The sequence below is a fragment of the Plectrocnemia conspersa genome, unplaced genomic scaffold, assembly GCF_051122295.1.
Source record: "Plectrocnemia conspersa isolate PC_06_02 unplaced genomic scaffold, ASM5112229v1 ptg000012l, whole genome shotgun sequence".
NCBI lineage: Eukaryota > Metazoa > Arthropoda > Insecta > Trichoptera > Polycentropodidae > Plectrocnemia > Plectrocnemia conspersa.
In genome coordinates, this window is record NW_028277176.1 from 1,073,374 (window position 1) to 1,094,515 (window position 21,142).

At 31.5% G+C, this 21,142-nt stretch overlaps 1 protein-coding gene across 22 annotated transcripts in view; it reads right to left on the reverse strand.

The window, feature by feature from the left end:
* Positions 1–361: 361 nt before the first annotated feature.
* Positions 362–21,142, reverse strand: part of LOC148227892 (uncharacterized) — a 42,479-nt gene continuing 21,698 nt past the window's right edge. For 5 of the 22 annotated variants that reach the window (XM_088200536.1, XM_088200539.1, XM_088200535.1 and 2 more), the window contains 13 exons: positions 11,119–11,249; positions 10,270–11,059; positions 6,299–6,656; positions 6,083–6,233; positions 5,746–5,852; positions 4,050–4,214; positions 3,163–3,369; positions 2,930–3,085; positions 2,688–2,864; positions 1,938–2,258; positions 1,690–1,869; positions 1,494–1,622; positions 362–1,418 (listed from right to left, as the gene is read on the reverse strand). In XM_088200536.1, the coding sequence (XP_088056662.1) occupies positions 1,249–1,418; positions 1,494–1,622; positions 1,690–1,869; positions 1,938–2,258; positions 2,688–2,864; positions 2,930–3,085; positions 3,163–3,369; positions 4,050–4,214; positions 5,746–5,852; positions 6,083–6,233; positions 6,299–6,656; positions 10,270–11,059; positions 11,119–11,219 (3,012 nt within the window). In that variant the 5' untranslated portion in view covers positions 11,220–11,249 and the 3' untranslated portion in view covers positions 362–1,248. Of the gene's footprint in view, positions 1,419–1,493; positions 1,623–1,689; positions 1,870–1,937; positions 2,259–2,687; positions 2,865–2,929; positions 3,086–3,162; positions 3,370–4,049; positions 4,215–5,745; positions 5,853–6,082; positions 6,234–6,298; positions 6,657–6,949; positions 7,106–8,192; positions 11,060–11,118; positions 11,250–21,142 lie in introns of those variants that run through there. The other 17 variants (XM_088200532.1, XM_088200533.1, XM_088200534.1 and 14 more) reach the window with 10 other exon arrangements.

The following is a 21,142-nucleotide window of genomic DNA, read 5'->3' on the forward strand; positions in this document are numbered from 1 at the left end:
TCAAAGACCAAATTAGCAATAAATGACGATAAATATTTAAATATTTTAGCGGTTATTTTTATAGCAGTTTACCTCGAATTTTACATTCTAATCAAAATAATGATTCTCATTTTGTTGTAAAAGATTTTTAAGTGACATTATACGAACAAATACGCGTTGGTCTTTGATAAAAGAACAAAAATAATGTGCTAATTTAGTTACCAGTGTTGTTAAACATTGTCTTCCAATTTGAGTAATTGGGATTAGTTAAATATCCTTACGGATAATCCTGTGCGAATAATGTGTTCTTGTTTCGTCATAATTATAATGCATTCCATATATTACTTACATTATTTTTATATATATGAATATTGAAAGAATGTTTTTCTTAAATAATTTATTTGATTAATTAATTTTTTTATAATACATGATCATTATTTTTTCTAATATTTATTTCATTCTCACCGAAACTTCAAGGATATGGTGTATAATATAAATCATAATGAATAAAAATTTATTTCTATTAATTTTTGATTTTTCTATCTACACAATTCGTTTATTTAAAAAATCCATATAAGACTTACAAAAATATAGGATTTCAAAATTACATCACAGTACCTGAATCTGATATATATATAAATCTTTTCTTAATAATAATGATATACATAAAAATTTACTTAAAGATAACGATATTGGCACGTGTAATAAATGATATATATATAACTGTACAATAAAAATGCAAAATTCGATAAATGTATATGAATGCAATAATAAATATAATTTTTAAAACTTAGCCTCGTGGCTTTTAAATACTGATAACGAGCATTAGTCTCAATTTAAAATTGATTATAAACATTATTTAGAATTTAAAAATAGATCAACGGCCGACGACTAATTCAGAAATTTTCTGACGACCACAAGACCTAAACGTCTAAGCACACATCAAAAAATATCGAAGTCTTGTAAGCTGCAGTTTGTTCGTACTGCATGATCTTATTAAGAATGTAATAACGAAAACGTACACGATTATACACTTCACGCGATACACAATTATGATTTAAAATTAATAATTAAATCAGATCTTTTTAAACATTATCACAACACTTTACACCAGTTTTTTAAATATACAACTACACACATTGTTAATCTCACTTCATAAAAATCACTAAAAATGCATAAGACAAATAAATGATGTATCATCGAATCATCAGTAAAACATATAATAAATGATCAAGTTTAAGAATTCCGTTTAAATTCTTTAGTAATCATTCATGTCGTCTTTTCGTCGTCGTTATTCGATTGATTCGACACAGACGACGACGCTTTCTCTGCTGCCTTGTCATTGTCCAACTTAGGCTGCAGCCCGTTGGTCATTTTTTGATAGTGCGTTCTCAAAGAACTAGCTGGTCTCGTGTAGTTTAGATGATCGTATTCCATTTCTAATATTACAATAAAAATAATAATGTAACCGCAATAAGAAAATCATATTAAAATTTCAGTAAATCTCAAATTACCTAATCCGGGCTTTTGTTTGATCTCGTCGTAAACGTGTTCAGTCTCTTTATTATCATAAATGTCCAAATTAACGTTCGGATTGTTGGCATCGGCGTTGCGATTCTTTAATCGATTCAACGTATCGCAACCTAAAAGTGCAATTTTAATTAAAATAATACCAATCCCGCAATACATCAATAGTGTCTTAAATCTTACATTCGTCATTATCGCTAGACGAACTCGTACCGTTTGACTTTAACTTTTCCAAATCGGTGTTGTTCATCTTCAGCTTTAAATTGTTCCTAATGTGATTGGTGACGTTGTTTAACAATCCAGTGGAGTCGTCAGTTCTGCTGCCTTGATACGAATATACAGGATTATCGAAATGATGACGGTCTAAAATATATATTTTGCGTTGAAAAATATATATATTATCAGATTATAAACACGCATGAAATATATACCTGGCTGCGAATGAGGATCGGCTATGTATTGTACGCGTATCAGATCCGACTTCAGCTTAGACACGTGTCTTCGGTAGTATAATACTATACCGACGATAACGGCCACGAGGAGCAATCCAACTATGATGCCGGAAGCGACGGCTGCGGAATTTCCAGATTCCTCGTTCTTGAGCATTGACGAATCTCTGAGAAGCTCTGTGCAATGAGTGCCGGTAAAACCGCCTCGGCAGACACATCCCAAAGCCGCATGACAAATGAACTGTTCGGAAGAACAATTGCACGGCAGCATGCAGTGCTCTCCGTAATAACCCTCGGGGCAAACTGTAAAAATAAATAAAATCAACTTAGTTTATAGGAATCGTACACAGTCTGATTATGATTATTTTGTGTTCTTCATCCATCATTACTCGGTCATTCTTTTCTCAATTTACACAATCATTACTTTGCTTCAATACCAAAAGAAAATAAATTGTGATGTTACATATACATATACAATCGACCCCCCTTTAGCGTAGAGATTGGGACTTCGTTATAGGAATACTACGTTATAGGGGACTAGGCACCCATACAAAATTTGAGGTAAGGTTTTTTCAATTGTATTTTATGAATGTAACGAAATCAGCAAATCAAACTTTTTTTCCATTTTTATGTATTAAATGACCTTGACAATCACTAACAAAATCCTAACTCGCAGTACATGTATATTAATCAAATCATTTAAAAACTTAAGAAGCAGATTAAGATACATACTCTCATTACAACGCGGTCCTGTATATCCAGCGATGCACTTGCATCTACCGTCGCTCGCTCTACACACGCCGTGTTCGCCACACGAGCAACGCTGCCTGCATCCATGTCCCCAACTGTCCTTCGAACAGGGGATGGCGCAAGTGGGTCCCGTCCATCCTGGACCGCACAGACATGCACCTAAAAACACAATTCTTAATACAACCATATAATAAACAGATTGTCACCATCAAAAAAATGCATACCGGTGATGTGGTCGCAATCTGTTCCATGCAGACAAGTGCACTTGTTGACGCAGTCCGGTCCGTAAGTACCGGGAGGACACGGCTGATCGCACGTTATACCTGTGTAACCAGAAACGCATTTGTACTCACCGGTCACATGATCGCATTGGCCGTTTTCTAAAATAATAAATTAAAAAATAATAAAAATAAAGAATAACAATAAATAAACAAAAATAATGAAAAAAATAAAGTACCAGGATGGCTCGGAAGGCATTTCTCTTTGCAGCCGTACCCGAAATTTCCAGAAGGGCACGGTAGGTCACAATTGGTGCCTAACCAGCCCCGAGCGCACGTGCACTCCCTGGTCACTCGGTCGCACGAGCTGTTATTAATGCAAGGACATTGCAAATTGCATGCATCACCGTACAAACCGAGTGGACACGTCGAGTCGCAATGAATTCCTTTTTATACAATGTTTATAAATAAATAAGAAAGCAACAGAAAATAATAGTATAACTCATTTAATTCACAGAAATAATAAAATATTTATTCCAAGGCAGCATTTATAAAATAATATTGAGACTGACTAAACATCTATTGTAGTTTCGGTTTTAGCGAAATATTCCGACAGAATTTTCAACGCAAGGGTGAAACTTGACTTGAGCAGAATTCTTTGTGTATATTTTGTATGAATTTGTACCCAAAATGATCAATAAATAAGTTCTGTTGCCCTATTATATAAGCAAAATCGCAAATTCAGTTTTGGCCGAAAATAAAAATTACTTTTGCAGTTTCAAACGGTCTTTTTTAACTTCTACAATTGTACATTTATATTATACAATTATTAATTAAATGAGTTTTACCATAAACATAGATAACATTAACCCTGTATGTACTACATGTAATTGATAACGTTTACTCTCAATTAAATTTCAAGCAACATAGAAAAATGAAACACCGTTCCGGACTGCCAGAAACATCTAGCGATTGAATATATATTATAAATAATTTACTAATAAATAGAAATAGATTTCTCATTGTGTTTTAGCATTAATATGTTGGATGCAATCAATGTAAGATGTAATACAACTACATACTAGTACTTATAAGAGTTAAATCGATAAATAAACATTTTTTTTACCGTTCCAGCCGTTTCTGCAATAACATTTTCCAGTAGCAGAATCACAACCCACGCTATTTTCAAAATCACATTCACATTTCTCTAGGCAACCGGAACCAAAGGTCCAGACGGGACACTTCTGATCGCAAAATTCGCCCATGAATCCAGGAGCACAAGTGCATATCCCTAAAAAAATTCAAAACATTTATTTAGTTAACTAGAATCTAGGCCTATTTCGCGCTACGGCCTCATAAAATCGCGCTTTGCACTCGAACCTTTTGCTTTATTTATTAGTGTAAATCACAACTCATTATTTTTATTGATTGCAATCTTATTAGTGAACTTCGGACATTTTAACACATTGAATACCACCTGCACAAATTTGTGCGTTTCGTCATTTCAACTTAATTTAACAAAAACACATCTAATACTGTGTATTTACTGTAACGTATTTATTTAGCATTTTAAATAGTTTAAAAAATCGATATTTTAAATTCCAGAGGCTCAAAACTCTGGTACAAAAAAAAACGTTTCAAGGCAGTGTTTACATATACATACAGATTTTTTTCTATAAATATATACCACATATTATATATTCATAATAACCATGAGTTCTCGCAGAAAGCTGTATGTCGCTAAGCATTTTTTTCAAATTACTAAGAGGTGCTGTCGACAATCCAGCTATTCTCGAGGAATTCCAGTTTTGGGTTCCGGAACATTATCGAGAATCACGATCGCGACCTCTTTTGATGGCCGTTAGGGCTAGGACATCTGCACTTGCCGACTCGCCTATATCTGTGGCCATCCGGCTCCTTAATACGCTGGCATTACATATTGACTTATTTAATGTTAGCTACGAGGATCTGATCCAGTTTGTATCATCTAATTTTGATATTTTACAATTTTTTGTTATGTTTAAGTATTGTTATATTTATGTATATATACGTTTTTTTATGTTTTATAAATTTAAAATTTGTTTTCGACCATCGTGGCGCATTGGGGTAACCTGTTAGGCCACGATGGTCTTAATTTAATCTAATAATTTAATTAAAAAAAAAAAAAATATAATATGACAAATTATAAACAATGGCAGCGCGTGGATCGCGTACCCGACGAAATCCGAGGCAACTGACGAAAACCGAGGTAGCACTATTAAATTTTATTTTCAGTCGATTTATTAAAATTTATCTCTTTTATGACTCTAGATAAAATTTGAGTCACTTTTTTATTACTTATGGCCTTCGAACGTATTCATTATTTCCTAAGCTGAGGTTTGCTGCAAATACTTGGACCTACTCATACTACCAGTAGGGAGTCACTGAAGAAGGTCATTGTTATTGATAATATGCCTGAGAAACATTTTTCGCTGTCAACAGTATCAAAATTTAACATGGCCGCATAAATAGACCGTAAAGTGTTAAAAATAAAGAAATTATTGTAGGTCACACCGTTCGATATTTGTTGTTTTTATCATTTTATTATAATCTATATCGTTTTTATTTTTAAAATACCTACGTAATACCTACAAATTTATTTTTTATTTTATTGGTACTCGAACCACAGTTCAACGTTTACTGATTTTACCATTGTGAATATAAAAAAACAATCACCACAAAACTATTTAAATTTAACGTTAAAACATTAACTAATGAAAAAGTTATGATATAAGCCCCCGCCGAATTTCGTACATTTAAAAATATATTTTATTAAATCATACCATTTTTAGGATTGCATACGGCGTTGTTTTCGCATTTACATTGTTTTTGGCATCCAAAACCATAGTGACGACCGTCACATGGCCTATCGCATCTAGTTCCATTCCAGCTGCAAATTAAAATTTGATTAAGTAACATCTCTAATGGGTTTATTTGAGTTAAATTTCAGTCTCAGATATGGACCGCTAGTTCCAAACAACTGCTGTATATTATGCAGTAATGAAGAGTGTTACAGTAAATGCGTGATCGAGATCAATTGATAAGAATAAATATAAATAAAATTAGCATGACTTTGTCTTTGAAATGTTTTGAACAGATGATCTAAATTTTCTCACTCACCCTATAGTACAATTGCAAGCTCCAAACTCAGTCAAACATGTTGCGCCATTCCGACACTCGCACTCTTGCGAGCATCCGACCCCGAACCATCCTTTCGGACACTCCAATTCGCAGCGTTCGCCTCGATAACCAGGTCCGCACAAACACGTTCCTAAAACAACAATCCGAATGAGTAAAACGAACCAAATTAACGCAAATCTAAATTTAACGAATTACCATTCATAGGCGAGCACAGTGCGTTATTTTGGCACTGGCATTGGTTGCGACATCCTTTGCCGTACTTGAGCAGCGGACACGGCCTGTCGCAGTATTGACCGTCCCATCCCGGTCGACATTCACACTGCCCCGTCCACGGATGGCATAGTTCCGTAGTTTCATTAGCGCATAAGCAAAGTTTCTTGCAGTTCGGTCCGTAATAGGTCTGTGGGCATGCTCGTTGTTCGCAGTGGTTGCCTAACCATCCGTCGGTGCAGAAGCACGAACCGTTCAACGGATTGCATACTCCGCCGTTTTCGCACATGCATTTTCCAAGGCAGTTCACCCCGAAACGGTCCGCTGGGCATTTTTCAATGCACTAAAAAGACAAACGAGTTAACTTACAGAGCACTTTTAAGGAAAAACTGTAGTCTTTTCAAAAGTGACACAACACGGGAATATCGAAAACATTGTTTTGACAAACATTGAGAGCAATAAAAATATTAATAAATTTTTTTGAAATATCGAAAACTGTATTAAACGAAAAAACGAAAAATATATTTTATAATAGATAAAATAATTAATCTTAATAAAAATAATGCTTACAAAAAATATATAAAATCGAATTACGTCACTTTTGACAAAAGAGCAATATACATGCATTGTACCTACCTTTAATCTTAAAATCGATGGAAAGCGAATCTGTTTTCCAATAACCCACAAACAAAACCAATAATAAAAAACAAACACATAAATAGACACACATGCACAAACAAATTAATGACAAAAAAAACTACTAAATAATAAAAAATAAATGCATATCACAGACTAGACACAAATAAAAGTTCTAGGGCTCTTCAGAAAATTATTGGAATTGTACATAATTTTTTAAACCTAACCCGATAAATCAGCTTTTGCTACTTCCGCAAGAATTGTAATTTCCAATGCCATCATTAAAAAAAGAATCAGATACATTTTTAATATACTGAAGGGCAGAGCCGGAACTAGACATTTTGTCACCTAAGACAAAAGTACAAATGTATTTTTTGCGCCCCTATGCATTTTTTTTTACTTTTATTAAGTATTACAAATTTTGATAACTATATTATAGCAAAAATCATAGAACACAGTAATAGCACAATAGTTGTAAAATATAATGTTTTGGGCATATTAAAAATAAAATGACACCAACCATAACAACAAAAAAAAACAAAATGAAATAAATATTATTTTTTAAATTATTTTATAGTTAAAATTATATTTTTAATAGTTCAAAGTATTTTTTATATTTATTTTTTCAGCTTATTTTGTTGAACAGTACAACAAAAAGTTTGAAAAACATATTTGTATTGTTACATAAAATCAAATAAAATTTTAGATTATTTAATTTTCAATTTTTCGGTGATTCAAACTCACATATTTTTAAAACATAGTATTTAAACTAAGTAAACTAAGCATTTCAGATAATAATTCATTAGAATTAATATCGTTAGGATATTTAGAATCAAAATCATCAATCACGACGACGGCACGATTTTATTGCTTTTGACGTGAATTTTTGACTTCTGAGAAGTAATAATTTTTTTGCACCCTCCTATTGACTAAAATTCGGTTTGAATACACTTTGACCAGTACCCTTATATCAGAAGTTCGTAGTAATATCGGTAAGGATAGCTATCATATTTTTAAAACATAGTGTAATATCCAAGTGCAGGTACCAAATGTACAGGATACAGCTTAAAAAATAAGTCAAATTATATTAGCTATAAAAATAGAGGCAATATGTGTTTTTACAACATTCAAGTCAAACCTTCTAAAAAGTATTTGTAACTATTCCACAAGATTCTTTTCGCCGATAATGAGACATGAGTACATACTTATAAAAAATAACGTACAGTAAAAAAAGAGAAAACACCTAGAACTCTTCGAAATGTTTCCTCTTATTATCAAAAACTTCATATGAATAGAAAAAGAGTGTTCTTCCATCATAGCAATGGATATTGCTAGGATCACCGATCCAAAAATAGACATCTAAGCGTCCAATTATTTTCCCATTCATTATATTTGATTAATTTGAGCAACAATGAACCAAAAAAATCTTGGCTGGAAAATTAAATAGCTTATAAAAATTTATTAGCTTATTTAAACTGCTTTCTGCACATCTCAACAATGTTTCAAATAGTGATGGAAAGAGACAACCATTATTGTGCTGCTAAAATTTGATTAACCGGCTCGCTTCAAAGCGCACCTTCCCCTCGATTATTATAATTAAAAAATATAAATCAAATCAATTACGGTTGCAGGTTGCATACGTTTATCATTAGCTGAATGATGTTAACTTAGGTTCCATGAATATTTACAATAGAAATATGAAAACTAACTGAAATCATCTAAACTAGAAATTCTCGAGTTATCCCTTAAAGAAAATCTAAAAAATACAGTTTCGAATCTATCCTGAAAATATTTTTTAAAATATGTTATTTCAGTGAAATTATATCGGAATAGATTTTCACCGGTAGATACATATTTTTAGCAGTGAAAAAATAATTTATCTGGCAGGTGCTAGTAAAATTATATGATTTCAACTTTTACATATGTATAATAGTAATGTATACATTTTAATATTTCTCATTATTTATTTACATGCGACGTATAAATGTTAATGTATGTGTATTTTTCAGTGAAGTTATATTTTCACTAGTGAAGTCCAAATACATTTTCACCAACAGATATATATTTTTACTACTGAAAATATAATTTATCTGATGGGCGCTAGTGAAATTATATGCTGCTCTAAAATGTCAATGAAACTTAATTTGACCGTTGCGAAACGTCCATTTGCTTTCAAACCCAAGCCCTAGTGAAAGTTCTATAACTAATTATAATTTTAAAACTTTCATTCCAACTCACCTCTCATGGAAAAATAAGCGGAAGAATAAGTAAGTATAGGCAGACGTCACATCTCGCATATTGCTCTATAGTTTGTCTGCACTTGGATATTACATGATGTTTTAAAAATATGAGAGCCTTGGTTAAAGTGTCTATAATGCAATTTTTCCACTCTTTTGAATTATGAAGTCCTCTCATCTTGATAGTATCCAAAAAAATATTTTTTACAGAATAAATGGATCCAAGTTTGTATCTTTTACGAACAAACTATCATATTTACTTTTAAAAGCGTTATATTGGAGTTGATTCTAAAAATCAGGGAACTTGCCATCATATTGATATTATGAGAGTGGTACAGTATTTTCATTTAGCACAATTATGGCGCTTTCATCAATTTTCATAATTTTTCAAGAAGAACGTAGATACGAAACTTTGAAGTTAACGATACATTTCTACTGTTATAATATTTATATTATTATTATGAAAATATTATAGCTTATTCAAATAATTTTGATTACTTACAGTATGTAATCAGATTGATGAATGACACTGATCAGAAATCTCTAGAGATGATATTTCAGAAAACAATGTGGGAGTAAATGTGGCAGTTCGCGGAAGGATATGAACAAATTTGTAAATATCACCGGACATAATAAAAAATACCACATCTAGTGATATTTATTTTTTGAACACTTTAAACATTTAATTATTTATGTATTGTTTCTAGTTCCCTATTTTAAGAACCGGCTCTAAAAACTAAAATTATTTTAGCAACCAACTCCCCACATCAAGTAATGAATAAAATCTTATTATAATATATAGAGTAAGTGATGTGTCACAGAACTGAAAGATATTTGCCTTGGCCTTTTATACCATGTTTCACGCATGCGGCTCGTTTTATCGGGGAATTAAAAAAAAAACATCTTAAAGATTTATTTCAATAGAATACTACCTATTATGTAACAAATTTGCAGTTTTTCCACTATCACCAGGAGATCCCAAAACCATCGTTTCATTATATATCCGATTCCAAATTTTTCCAATGAGCTTTCGTGCAACAAATCAAAGCATGTACTACTAGAATAAATTAGATAAATACTCACTCTATCACCAGTGTGTCCAGCAGTGCAGCGACACTCTCCGGTGACGTGATCGCATCCAGCTCCGTTCAAACAGTCGCATCTAAGAGTGCATCTATCTCCCCATCTACCGGGAGGACAGCTTTCGGCGCAAGCCGGTCCTGTCCATCCTCGCGGACACACGCAGCTGCCACCAGGGCCGGCGCATAATCCGCCATTTTGACACCGGCATTCTGTTCCGCACATTTCATCGGGACATTCGTGATCGCAGAGCGGTCCGGTCCAACCGGGCGCGCACTTGCACTCTCCGCTCACTTGATCGCAAGTGGAACCTCTGGCGCACCGACATTTTTCCGAACACTGCAATCCGTAGGTGCCGGGCGGACACTTTTCCTCGCAAAACTTCCCACTCCAGCCACGCTGGCAGGAGCATTTCCCAGTTACTGGATCGCAAGTAGCTTCGTTTTTACAGTTGCAATTTTTACTACAATCTCCTCCCCAAAAGCCTTCGGGGCAGGAGAAATCGCAAGTTATTCCGCCATATCCGCTTTCACACTTGCAAATATCCGGCATATCGCAAACACCGTGAACGCACGGATTGGAACAAACAGGCTGACATAATTCTCCGTCGTGCGTTAGAGCGTATCCTTGACAACATTTTTCCACTGGACGTTCTTTCTTGATCGTCTGAATGTTGTAGACGGTGCGGTACTCTATCTTATATTTTGAGCATTTCGGTGGGATATTAAAACACCAGACGTACTCCTTGACTTGATATGGTTTTTGCTCGGTGACACGCACTGACGTCGTATACCTGAAACAATAACCTCATTGAGCTTATGAAAAGGAACATTTAAGCCAAAATATTCTTACGTTTCTTGAACAACGCAGACGTTGGGTCCGGAAAGGCAATTGGAAAACTCTAATAAGCTCAGCGAAAACAGCAAGATGAAAGTGATACCTCGTGGAATCATTTTTAATGATTTTGTACCACAAATTTATATCTGAAACAATATAGAAAAAACGTTAAATAAACATTGAAATCTAATTCGAATAATCATAACCTCCAATTGTGTAATAAAAATATGCTGAAATATTATGGCAATGATTGTGAATGAAATTGGTCAAAGTTTAATCATCTAATATATTAGCAATTTCAGGTCAAATCAATTTGTATAAAGTAGTACTTCACGAGTGTTTAAAAACAACGTACTTCAATGGCCGATACAAACTCTAATAAGGCATTAGTCAAGTTTGGTTATAAAGTTGAATACTAAGATAAGAAAATGTTAGGTAATGTTTAGTGACGTAAGATTAAAATGATTATGGATAATCGCAATCGAAAATAATACTTTTTTTCATGTACGTCTAAAGCATTTTCGCTAAACGGTTTAGCGCAGGTCTCGGCAACCTTTTTTGGCTGCGGGTCAAAATAATTAAAATGTGACTATTATAAAGACTGACGGGCTAGTGAATATTTTTGGTCCTGACAATCAAATATGTGGTCTAGTTGTGACATCGTAACACGTTAAAAAAAATATATTTGCAGAACTGAAATGGGTCACTTTTAATCATCAAACGGGTCACTTGGTGACCCGCGGGTCATAGGTTGCCGAGCCAATATGAATGTTTTATTTTTCCTCATTAAATTACACTATACAACAAATTTTAACATGTTTGTCAAAATAATCAGAAAATTCGATGCAAAATGCAATTTTTTTATTTTACAATAATAATTGAAGACCTTATTTGAAGAACAACCTTTGTCAGGAAAATCATCTTTTACAGGAGAGAGTAAAAACTAACTTTCTTCTTTGTTTACAAAGAAATACTTTATTTAATACGTTTTAAATATAAACATTAAATATTAAAACATAATAAATTTATATTAGAAATATAATTATAAATTCATATTAGAAATAAAAAAATAAAAACCAACAACGAAACTTTTCGTTCTTTGGACATTTTTTTACATTGGCTGTTTTTCAGACAAAATTTTATTTTTATAATATACTTTTTTACAATTTGCTTATATTTACCGCTTAAGTTAAACATTATTTAATATATACAAGCATGCATACATTAAAAATACTAAATATAAATAATAAAAAACATGTAAAATAGAAAAAAATATTAAAATTAGCAGAAAATTATTAGAAAAACACAATAACAATTTTATAAATGTATAGCATTAATCTTCATCACTCGAGACACTACTATCCATTTCAATGTACATTAAGCCCCCCTATAGCGCATACGCTATAGGGGGGCTTAACCCGCTGGGCAGTATGGCCGCACGTATGCGGCGACACTCAATGGGTCCAGATAGAGTATCGCCGCGCATACGCGTCCACGACCATTTCACTCGATTTTTTTATTTTATGTTTGTAAATTCGATTTATTTATTATTTATCATGACGATACTATTTATTATCAGTAATATTTCGATAATAAAATTATAAAATTATAATAATTATTAGTATTTAGTATGTGAAAAAATCGTAAAAATTGCGAATATTACGTATGCGCTATTTTATTTATATTTTTTAGATTTTTGTAATGTCGATCAATTATTTATTAATCTCGGTAGTACATATCAATGATATTTGGATATCAATGATATCTGGATATCATTTATTTATAGTGAAAAAAAATAGTATAATAGATGTACACAATCTAAATTCATTGTATGTGATTCTTGGAATTGATATCATCAGGATCACAGATGTTCTTTGAAGATTCCAGGCCTAAAATGGAAGTAAATATCGTATTCAAGATTTTAAAAATAATTACGGAAATAAATTTCAAAAAAATCATATCAGTTTTGTCAACTCTGGTGTTCGTAAGTAAAAAAATTAAAAATAATAAAAGTAAAAATATTATTATTTTATAATAATATTTATTTATTTACATAGTAATATCAAACATCTTCAATGAGTTTGTTTTGAGAACAAGCAACATGTATTTCTCATTTCAATTTAGGTTTTGCACGTGACAAATTGCTTTTAGGCACACAAAAGAGATTCGCATTTTTGGTCAAATCTCACTCTTATCAACCCTCAACAATGCTTATAGATTTTTTTTAGTCTTTTCGGAGAACGCTTTGGTATCGGATTGCGACAATTAGTTCGATAATTATTTCATTTCTCTCCCGTATCGTGTAAAAATCGTAAATTTATAAGCATGTCCCGTAAAATGAGTGATCAAGAAATAGACAAAGTTTTCATCGATAGTGAAGACGAAAATGTGATGGAAGATTTAGAAGACTTGGTGCTCCATCTAAACAATTCCTCAGATGAGGAAACAGACTCCGAAGAGGAGGCTGAATCGCCACTCGCTCGACGTCCTCGAAGAGAGGAACGAAAGTGGGAAGATGGTGATTTCTCCCCTCAGATACTAGAATTCAACAATTCATCATCTGGAATTCAGTCTTCATTTCAAAGGGATACTGAACTTTACTATTTCACCCTTTTTTTCAATGTTGAAATTATGAATAATATTGTAACGGAGACAAATAAATATGCTAATCAAATAAGCATAAATATGAGTGCAAATTCTAAACTGCAAAAATGGGTAGATACAAATATTTCGGAAATGTATGTATTTTTAGCTACTATAATGTTGACTAGTTTGGTTGGTAAAAGTTCTATGAAGGAATACTGGTCAACAAATCCAATTATTTCGACTCCATTTTTTCGAGTATTTTTTTCCCAAGACCGATTTTTTCTTCTTCTGCGAGCACTACACTTTGCAGATAATACAATCCGGAGCAATGATGGCTTACAAAAAAGGGGCATTTGTCATTCAGAATTTATATTCCATCAAAAAGAAACCGTTTCGGTATAAAAATTTTTGTCTTGTGCGATGCACAGACTAGCTTTGTGATTGACATAATTGTCTACACGGGAAGCCAGACGGATATTGATGTGGATAAAGCCACTGGGATTTCAGGATCGGTAGTCAAAACAATACTGGCATATTATTTGGGAAAAAGGCACCGATTATATATTGATAACTGGTACTAGAGTCCAGCATTGCACTATTTATTCTAAAATAAAACTCACGCCTGTGGCACAATTAGAGCGAATCGTAAAGATTATGCTAAATTTCCCACAGGAAAGCAGAGTCGTGGGTATGTAAAGTTTCTCCACTCTGATATTTTCTTTGGTTTATTTTCTGTTTTTTGGAAACTTATTCCAATTGTATAACATTTTTAGTTGCTCTTGTTATTCTACCTATGTAATTTTCCACATATGAGATATCGTGACTTGTAAAAGATAAACACCAAAGAAAAAAATATTACAGTACTCGTGGACCCAGAGCAAGAAAGAAGAACTAACTGATTATTTTTTATGTTTATATAATGAAACTTTACCTATATGTACACCTTTATTATTATATATAATAGATTTTTATATTTTACTCTCTTGTTTTTATATTTTTATACATTATTCACATGAAAAAACTGACAATAAAATGTTCAGAACCACTAATTTATGTTATCAATAAAACAACAATTACTCTAATATAACGTGAATAAAAAATTCATAAATTGATAAAAGTGAGACATAAGTAAAACACTTACAATAAATGTTGAGAACCAATACAATTGTAAATAAAATAATAATAAGTTGATAAAAGTGAGACATAAATAAAAAATGCTTATAATAAAATGTTGAGAACCATTGAATTTACTGTATCAATAAAGCAACATTTATTTCAATACATACGGGAATAAAATGATCATAAGTTGAAAGCAATGAGACCGTAAATAAAATAATCAAAAGTTGATAAAAGTAATATGTAAATAAAAAAACAAAAAATGGTGAGAACCACTAAATTAATTTACCAATGAAGCAGCATTTACTCTAATATAAACGTAAATAAGATAATCATAATTTGATAAAATTGAGAAATAAATAAAATAATCATAAGTTGATAAATGTGAGATGTAAATAAAAAACTTACAATAAAATGTTGAGAACCACTGAATTACTTTACCAATAAAGCAACATTTACTCTTATATAAAAAAAATACTATTGTAAATATAAAATAATCATAATTTGATAAAAGTGAGAAATAAATAAAATAAACATAAGTTGATAAATGTGAGATGTAAATAAAAAACTTACAATAAAATGTTGAGAGCCACTGAATTACTTTACCAATAAAGCAACATTTACTCTTATATAAAAAAATACTATTGTAAATAAAATAATCATAAGTTGATAAAAGTGAGAAATAAATAAAAAATGCTTAAATTAAAATGTTGAGAACCACTGAATTAACATTATCAATAAAACAACATTTACTTCAATATATACGGAAATAAAATTATCATAATCATAAGTTGATAAAAGGGAGACGTAAATAAATAATCATAAGTTGATAAAAGTAAAATGTAAATAAAAAGCAATAAAATGTTGAGAACCACTGAATTTTCTTTAGCAATAAATAAAAATTCACTAATATATTAAAATTTACTCTAATGTAAATAAAATAATCATAAGTTGATAAATGTGATACATAAATAATATAAATCTTATAATAAAATGTTGAGAGCCACTGAATTTGCCTTATCAATAAATATAATACAAAAAAAATATAATACAATAAATAAAAATAATAATCGATGAAAAAAATAAACAAAACGAATTTAAAAAAAAAAAAAAAACGAAAATTAACTCACTCCCACGATGTATATGCCGAAAAAATAACTCACTACTCAAAGGGTTAATAGTAGGTACTGCTGCATATGGCAGTACCTACTATAGCGTTCCCCCGTATAGTGTACTATTTGTTAAAATATGTGCTTTGACTTCTTAGACGTATTCTGTGACAGGCGAAACGCCACAGCACTATAACATTCCAGGGATATTCATCACAATACAGTTAGAAAATATTTATTTTTGTATAGCTACGGAAAAAATTATGATCAAGCAAATCAATCTACACGTTTTTATAATACTTTTCAGGGAGTTTCAACCATTCTATTTTTTTATAGTAAAATTATTTAACATGCTTTTGTTTACAAACTAAATACAAGATCATTTAATACATAACAATGGGAAAAAAATTGATTTGCTTATTTCGTTAAATTCACAAAATACAGTTGAAAGAACCTAATCTCAAATTTGGTATGGGTGCCTAGTTCCCCCCTATAACGTAGTATACCTATAACAAAGACCAAAACACTACGCTATAGGGGGGTCGACTATAATTCCACTGTATTATTGTCTGATGGTAAATTTAAAAAAAAAATGAATTGGTAGGATCTCAAAAAGTTTATTGTAGTGAAATTAATATTTTTAGTAATTTTAAATCGATCGTCCAGAAAAGTTGTATCGGCATAGTTTTTTTTTTATTTTTTTCATATAAGCTTTTCAATTTTCATTTATGTGATATTATAAATTGAGTTAACTTATATTACACTAAATGTCGCTCCTACAGATTTAAGGTATTCCAACGGCTATTTCGCGGGTTGCATTCGTAAAAACACACGGCGTTCGTAAAATCGCCCTTTTCGTTCGTAAGATATATATATCGTATATTGAATAATATTCAACTAATCTCACAATTTGCATATATTTGTTTTATTTACTGCTACATTAAAGTATTTATCAGATATCAATAATCACTTAGAAGAAAAAAAAATAATATTAGCTTAGTACACATAAAAAAATTAGATAAATCGATTTGGAAAAACTTTGAATGACATCGGAACATACAATAACAGTCTCAAATATATGTTTAATCCTATATGCTGAGGATTTAATATATTATAAAAATAAACTATTGAAATTTTCTGAAAAAGCAACTTAGTAGCTTCTGTTTATTCATAATCCACGCACGCCTCCGCTGTATGCACCGGCGCTGTATTATATGGGCTTCTGTTACATATCATATTTCCCGCTTCCAGGTAGTGGCGAATGGAAAAAATGAAATTATACATATTAATCGAACTTTATCCTTTTGTAGAGTTCTTCAATTCAGCATATTGCTTTGAATTTAAAAATAATACTCTTGTTTATAAACAATTAAGATATCTTATCGTAATCATTGCATTGAATCGTATTACAACAAAGGCTTATTTTATATTATAAAAGAAACATTCTGCTTATCACTAAACACAATACGATCGATAAATAAACAATCTTCTATAATAAAATTTATAAACAAGAATGATTAAATAAACAGGTGCCACATCATACACAGAGTAAAATGGTTGCTCAATATTTGAAATATTTTTCCTACAGAAAATTAAAGAAATCCATAAACGTTATAATAAATATGACGTGCGTGTGGATAATACGACTAATCATTCATAGAACATCGTTGAACTTTCTGGAAAGAACAGTTCAAAAGTTTGATGTGCGAAGTTTCTAAAATTTTCTTTGAAAACGATATAAAGATAAGAGTAAATGAGATAGTGGTTTACATAATACACCAAGTAAATAGCATATGTACGTACACAGAAAAATGTCACATACAATATAAGTAAATATGTTTAATCGATTTAGTCATATTTATATATGTGTATGTATATACATAAATTTAATCAGTCATTTTGCGTTATCTGATTGCACCAATTTATCTACGAAAAATTGCACTTGACTTGTAAAATATAATTTATTGAAAAAGTAAGAATTATTATGTGCATTTTGTTCAATTTTTGCATTATCATTTATGCCCGGCGAATTCTCAAGGGCAGTTTTCTATAATATTAAAAGGCAACGTATATAAAAACCCAATTTTCGGTGTCGTTCGGAGGCCGTAACGGGTTCTTCATAGTCTTAGTTAGTTCTTCAGTCATAGTCAAACGTGACGGCTTAAGTCGAGAACGGAGGTGGAGCAATTTGTTGGCGCACAGCTAACTATATGAAGCCTATGTTGAAGCTACGGGTTACTAATGGGCCAGTGGGTGAGGGCTAGTCAAACTAAAGTTAAGCGAACAAATACAAATATACAACCGTAGACTAAATGTAAAATAAAAGCAGAAATGACGTCTTTAATTCCAAACCAGAAATTCTCGGGTAATCCCTCAAAGAAAATAAAAAAAAAACAGTATTGAATCTATCCCAAAAATATGTCATTTCAGTGAAATCATATTGGAATACATATTCACTGGTAGATACATATTTTTACCAGCAAAAATATAATTTATCTGGCAGATAATGTAAAGTTACATGATTTCAACTTTTCTATACGTAGTAATATATACATGTATATATTTATCGATATTTATTTGCATGCGATGTATAATTGCGTGCGATATATTCAGTGAAGTTATATTTTCACTATTAAAGTCCAAATACATTTTTACCGGTAGATATATATTTCTACTAGCGAAAATATAATTTAACTGTTAGGCGCTAATTTATATACTGTTCTAAAATGTCTGAAACACAATTTGACAGTTGTGAAACGTAAATTTGCTGTTCATTAGGTCAAGTCTAAAATACAAAATTAGCCAAGTCAACTTTCAGGGGAAAATAAGCGGAAGAAGAAGTACAGACCGACGTCGCATCTCGCATATTGCTCCATAGTTTGTCTGCACTTTGATATTACGCTATGTTTTAAAAATATGATAGATATACTTACCGATATTACTACGACTTCTGATATGAGAGTATTGGTCAAAGTGTATTCAAACCGAATTTTGGTCAATAGGAGAGCGCAAAAACAATTATCACTTCTCAGAAGTCTAAAATTCACGGCAAAAGCATGCCGTCACCGCAGTGCGAACGCTCGTTACCGAGCGTTCCCACTGCGGTGACGGCACGATTTTATTGCTTTTGCCGTGAATTTTTGACTTCTGAGAAGGGATAATTGTTTTTTGCGCTCTCCTATTGGTCAAAATTAGATTTATATGTTCCTTGTTTAATGTATATTATTATAAAAGTCGTAGTATGAACGGTAGATTAACGAGCGTACCCACTACCGCGGCAACGGCACGATTGTACTGCTTTTGACGTGGATTTTTGACTTCTGAGAAGTGATAATTGTTTTTTGCACTCTTATTGGTCATTTTTTTTTATTTAGATATGCTTCATTCGATTCTCACTTATTGTAAGTCGTAATATTGATATAAAAAGTATTAATATGAATGCTAGATAACATAGCGTTGCCACTGTGACGGTACAATTTCATTAATTTTGATGTGGATTCTAAACAGGGACGTCATTTTGAAGGGGGGTAAGTAGGGGCATCCCACCCCCCTCGAATTTGACCAAAGGGGCATTTATTGAAATACTATGAATCCTAATGAAATCGAAATATTAAGAAAAATGATCACTACTGGCCAACTTTTGCCTCTTTTCTGGAAAAAACTGAAATGATTAGAAAGCTACCACAATGGTTTCGCTTATAAAGTATCAAATATAGTCAATTATTGTTTAATTAACCACTTCATGCCTGAAATATTTTTCAAAAGTTGTTCAAAAAATCGGATTTTTTTTCTTTTCTTTTTTTAGGTGCAAAAAAATATTTTTTTAACATTTACTGGAAAAAAAAATTATAACATTATAATAAAAAAATTAAACAATAGGAATAATGATTCATAATACATAATGCCTGTCCAAAATTATTTTTTCTCTCTTCAAAAACTATACTATATTTGCATTAACACAGTCAGTTCCAGAGCTATCTATTTCATCATTATTCATAATTGAGAGTTTGGGTTTACGCCCACCTACTATTTTTTCTAAAACACACGATATGGATATACGTTCGATATACTTATCATTACTCCGATTGATTGATAAATATAAAAAATATAGTAATGGTTTAAATTTCTATAAATTTGTTCAAAATATAAACATGTATAAATTTATACAAAATATAAACGAGTAATGTTAAGTATATCGAACTGTGATCGAAATTGTTTTTCAAAGTGAGCTCAATTAAAGCTTCCTATTTTTCCCAGAATATGTGGTTTCATTGTTAGCCCATTATTTCGAAATTTTCATACCCATTGTCGTTTCAATTCCAAGAGTTCAAACATTTCTGCAAGGTGTCCAGTCATATTTCATTTTATGTATGTTCAACTAACCATTAATATTTTGAGCAAAAATGTTTTTTTTGTTTAATGATCAAAAAAATTCGGCCAATTATTTTGGGTTCGGCCTTGCTCCTCAAAATTAGCTTGTGATATTCAGAACCATTAACTTGGACTTTTTTAGTGGTACCGGCGATATAGAAGTAGCTGGAATTTTCTTTCCCTTTTCAACTTTCACACTAAAAATAAAGAAAAAGAAAATGGTGACGTCACATTTTTATAAAAATAAAAAAATAAAATGTTTCGCGCATTGTCAATCGCTAAGAACGTGTATTCAGTAACATTAATTGCTTTTGAAACAGTAAAAATGCCGTAAAAAATGGTGCCGGAACGCAGTTCCACTGCGTTACATGATAAAAAAATCACTGAATATATTTAACAAATTGTACTACATAAAAACATTTTTTATATGTTTTTAATTATGATATAGCACGTGTATTTTTCACTTTAATAATTAAAATGACACAACTTCTCTGCCTTGAAAATAATTAATAAATAAAAGTGTTGTCATAAGTCCTAATGTTTTACATTTTAGTTCATTTCAATAATATACGCCGCATTCGAGATGGCAAAATAATATTCGATTTGTTTACACAGAACTTAAATATTTCGCGTTAGCCAAATTGCGCTAACAGCCACGGTCAATAAAAATATGACGTCATTATTGCTAATAAGCCGATGGAATATATAAATAATACCTTGGTTCGCTTATATTTTTTTCACGCTTTACAGACGTCTAGCAGAGCGTGAAGAATGTTTTACGGCAGTTATAACAGTAAATTAGAGTTTTGGATACGTGACACAAATACGGCTTTCGAATGTGGAACATTATCTGATGA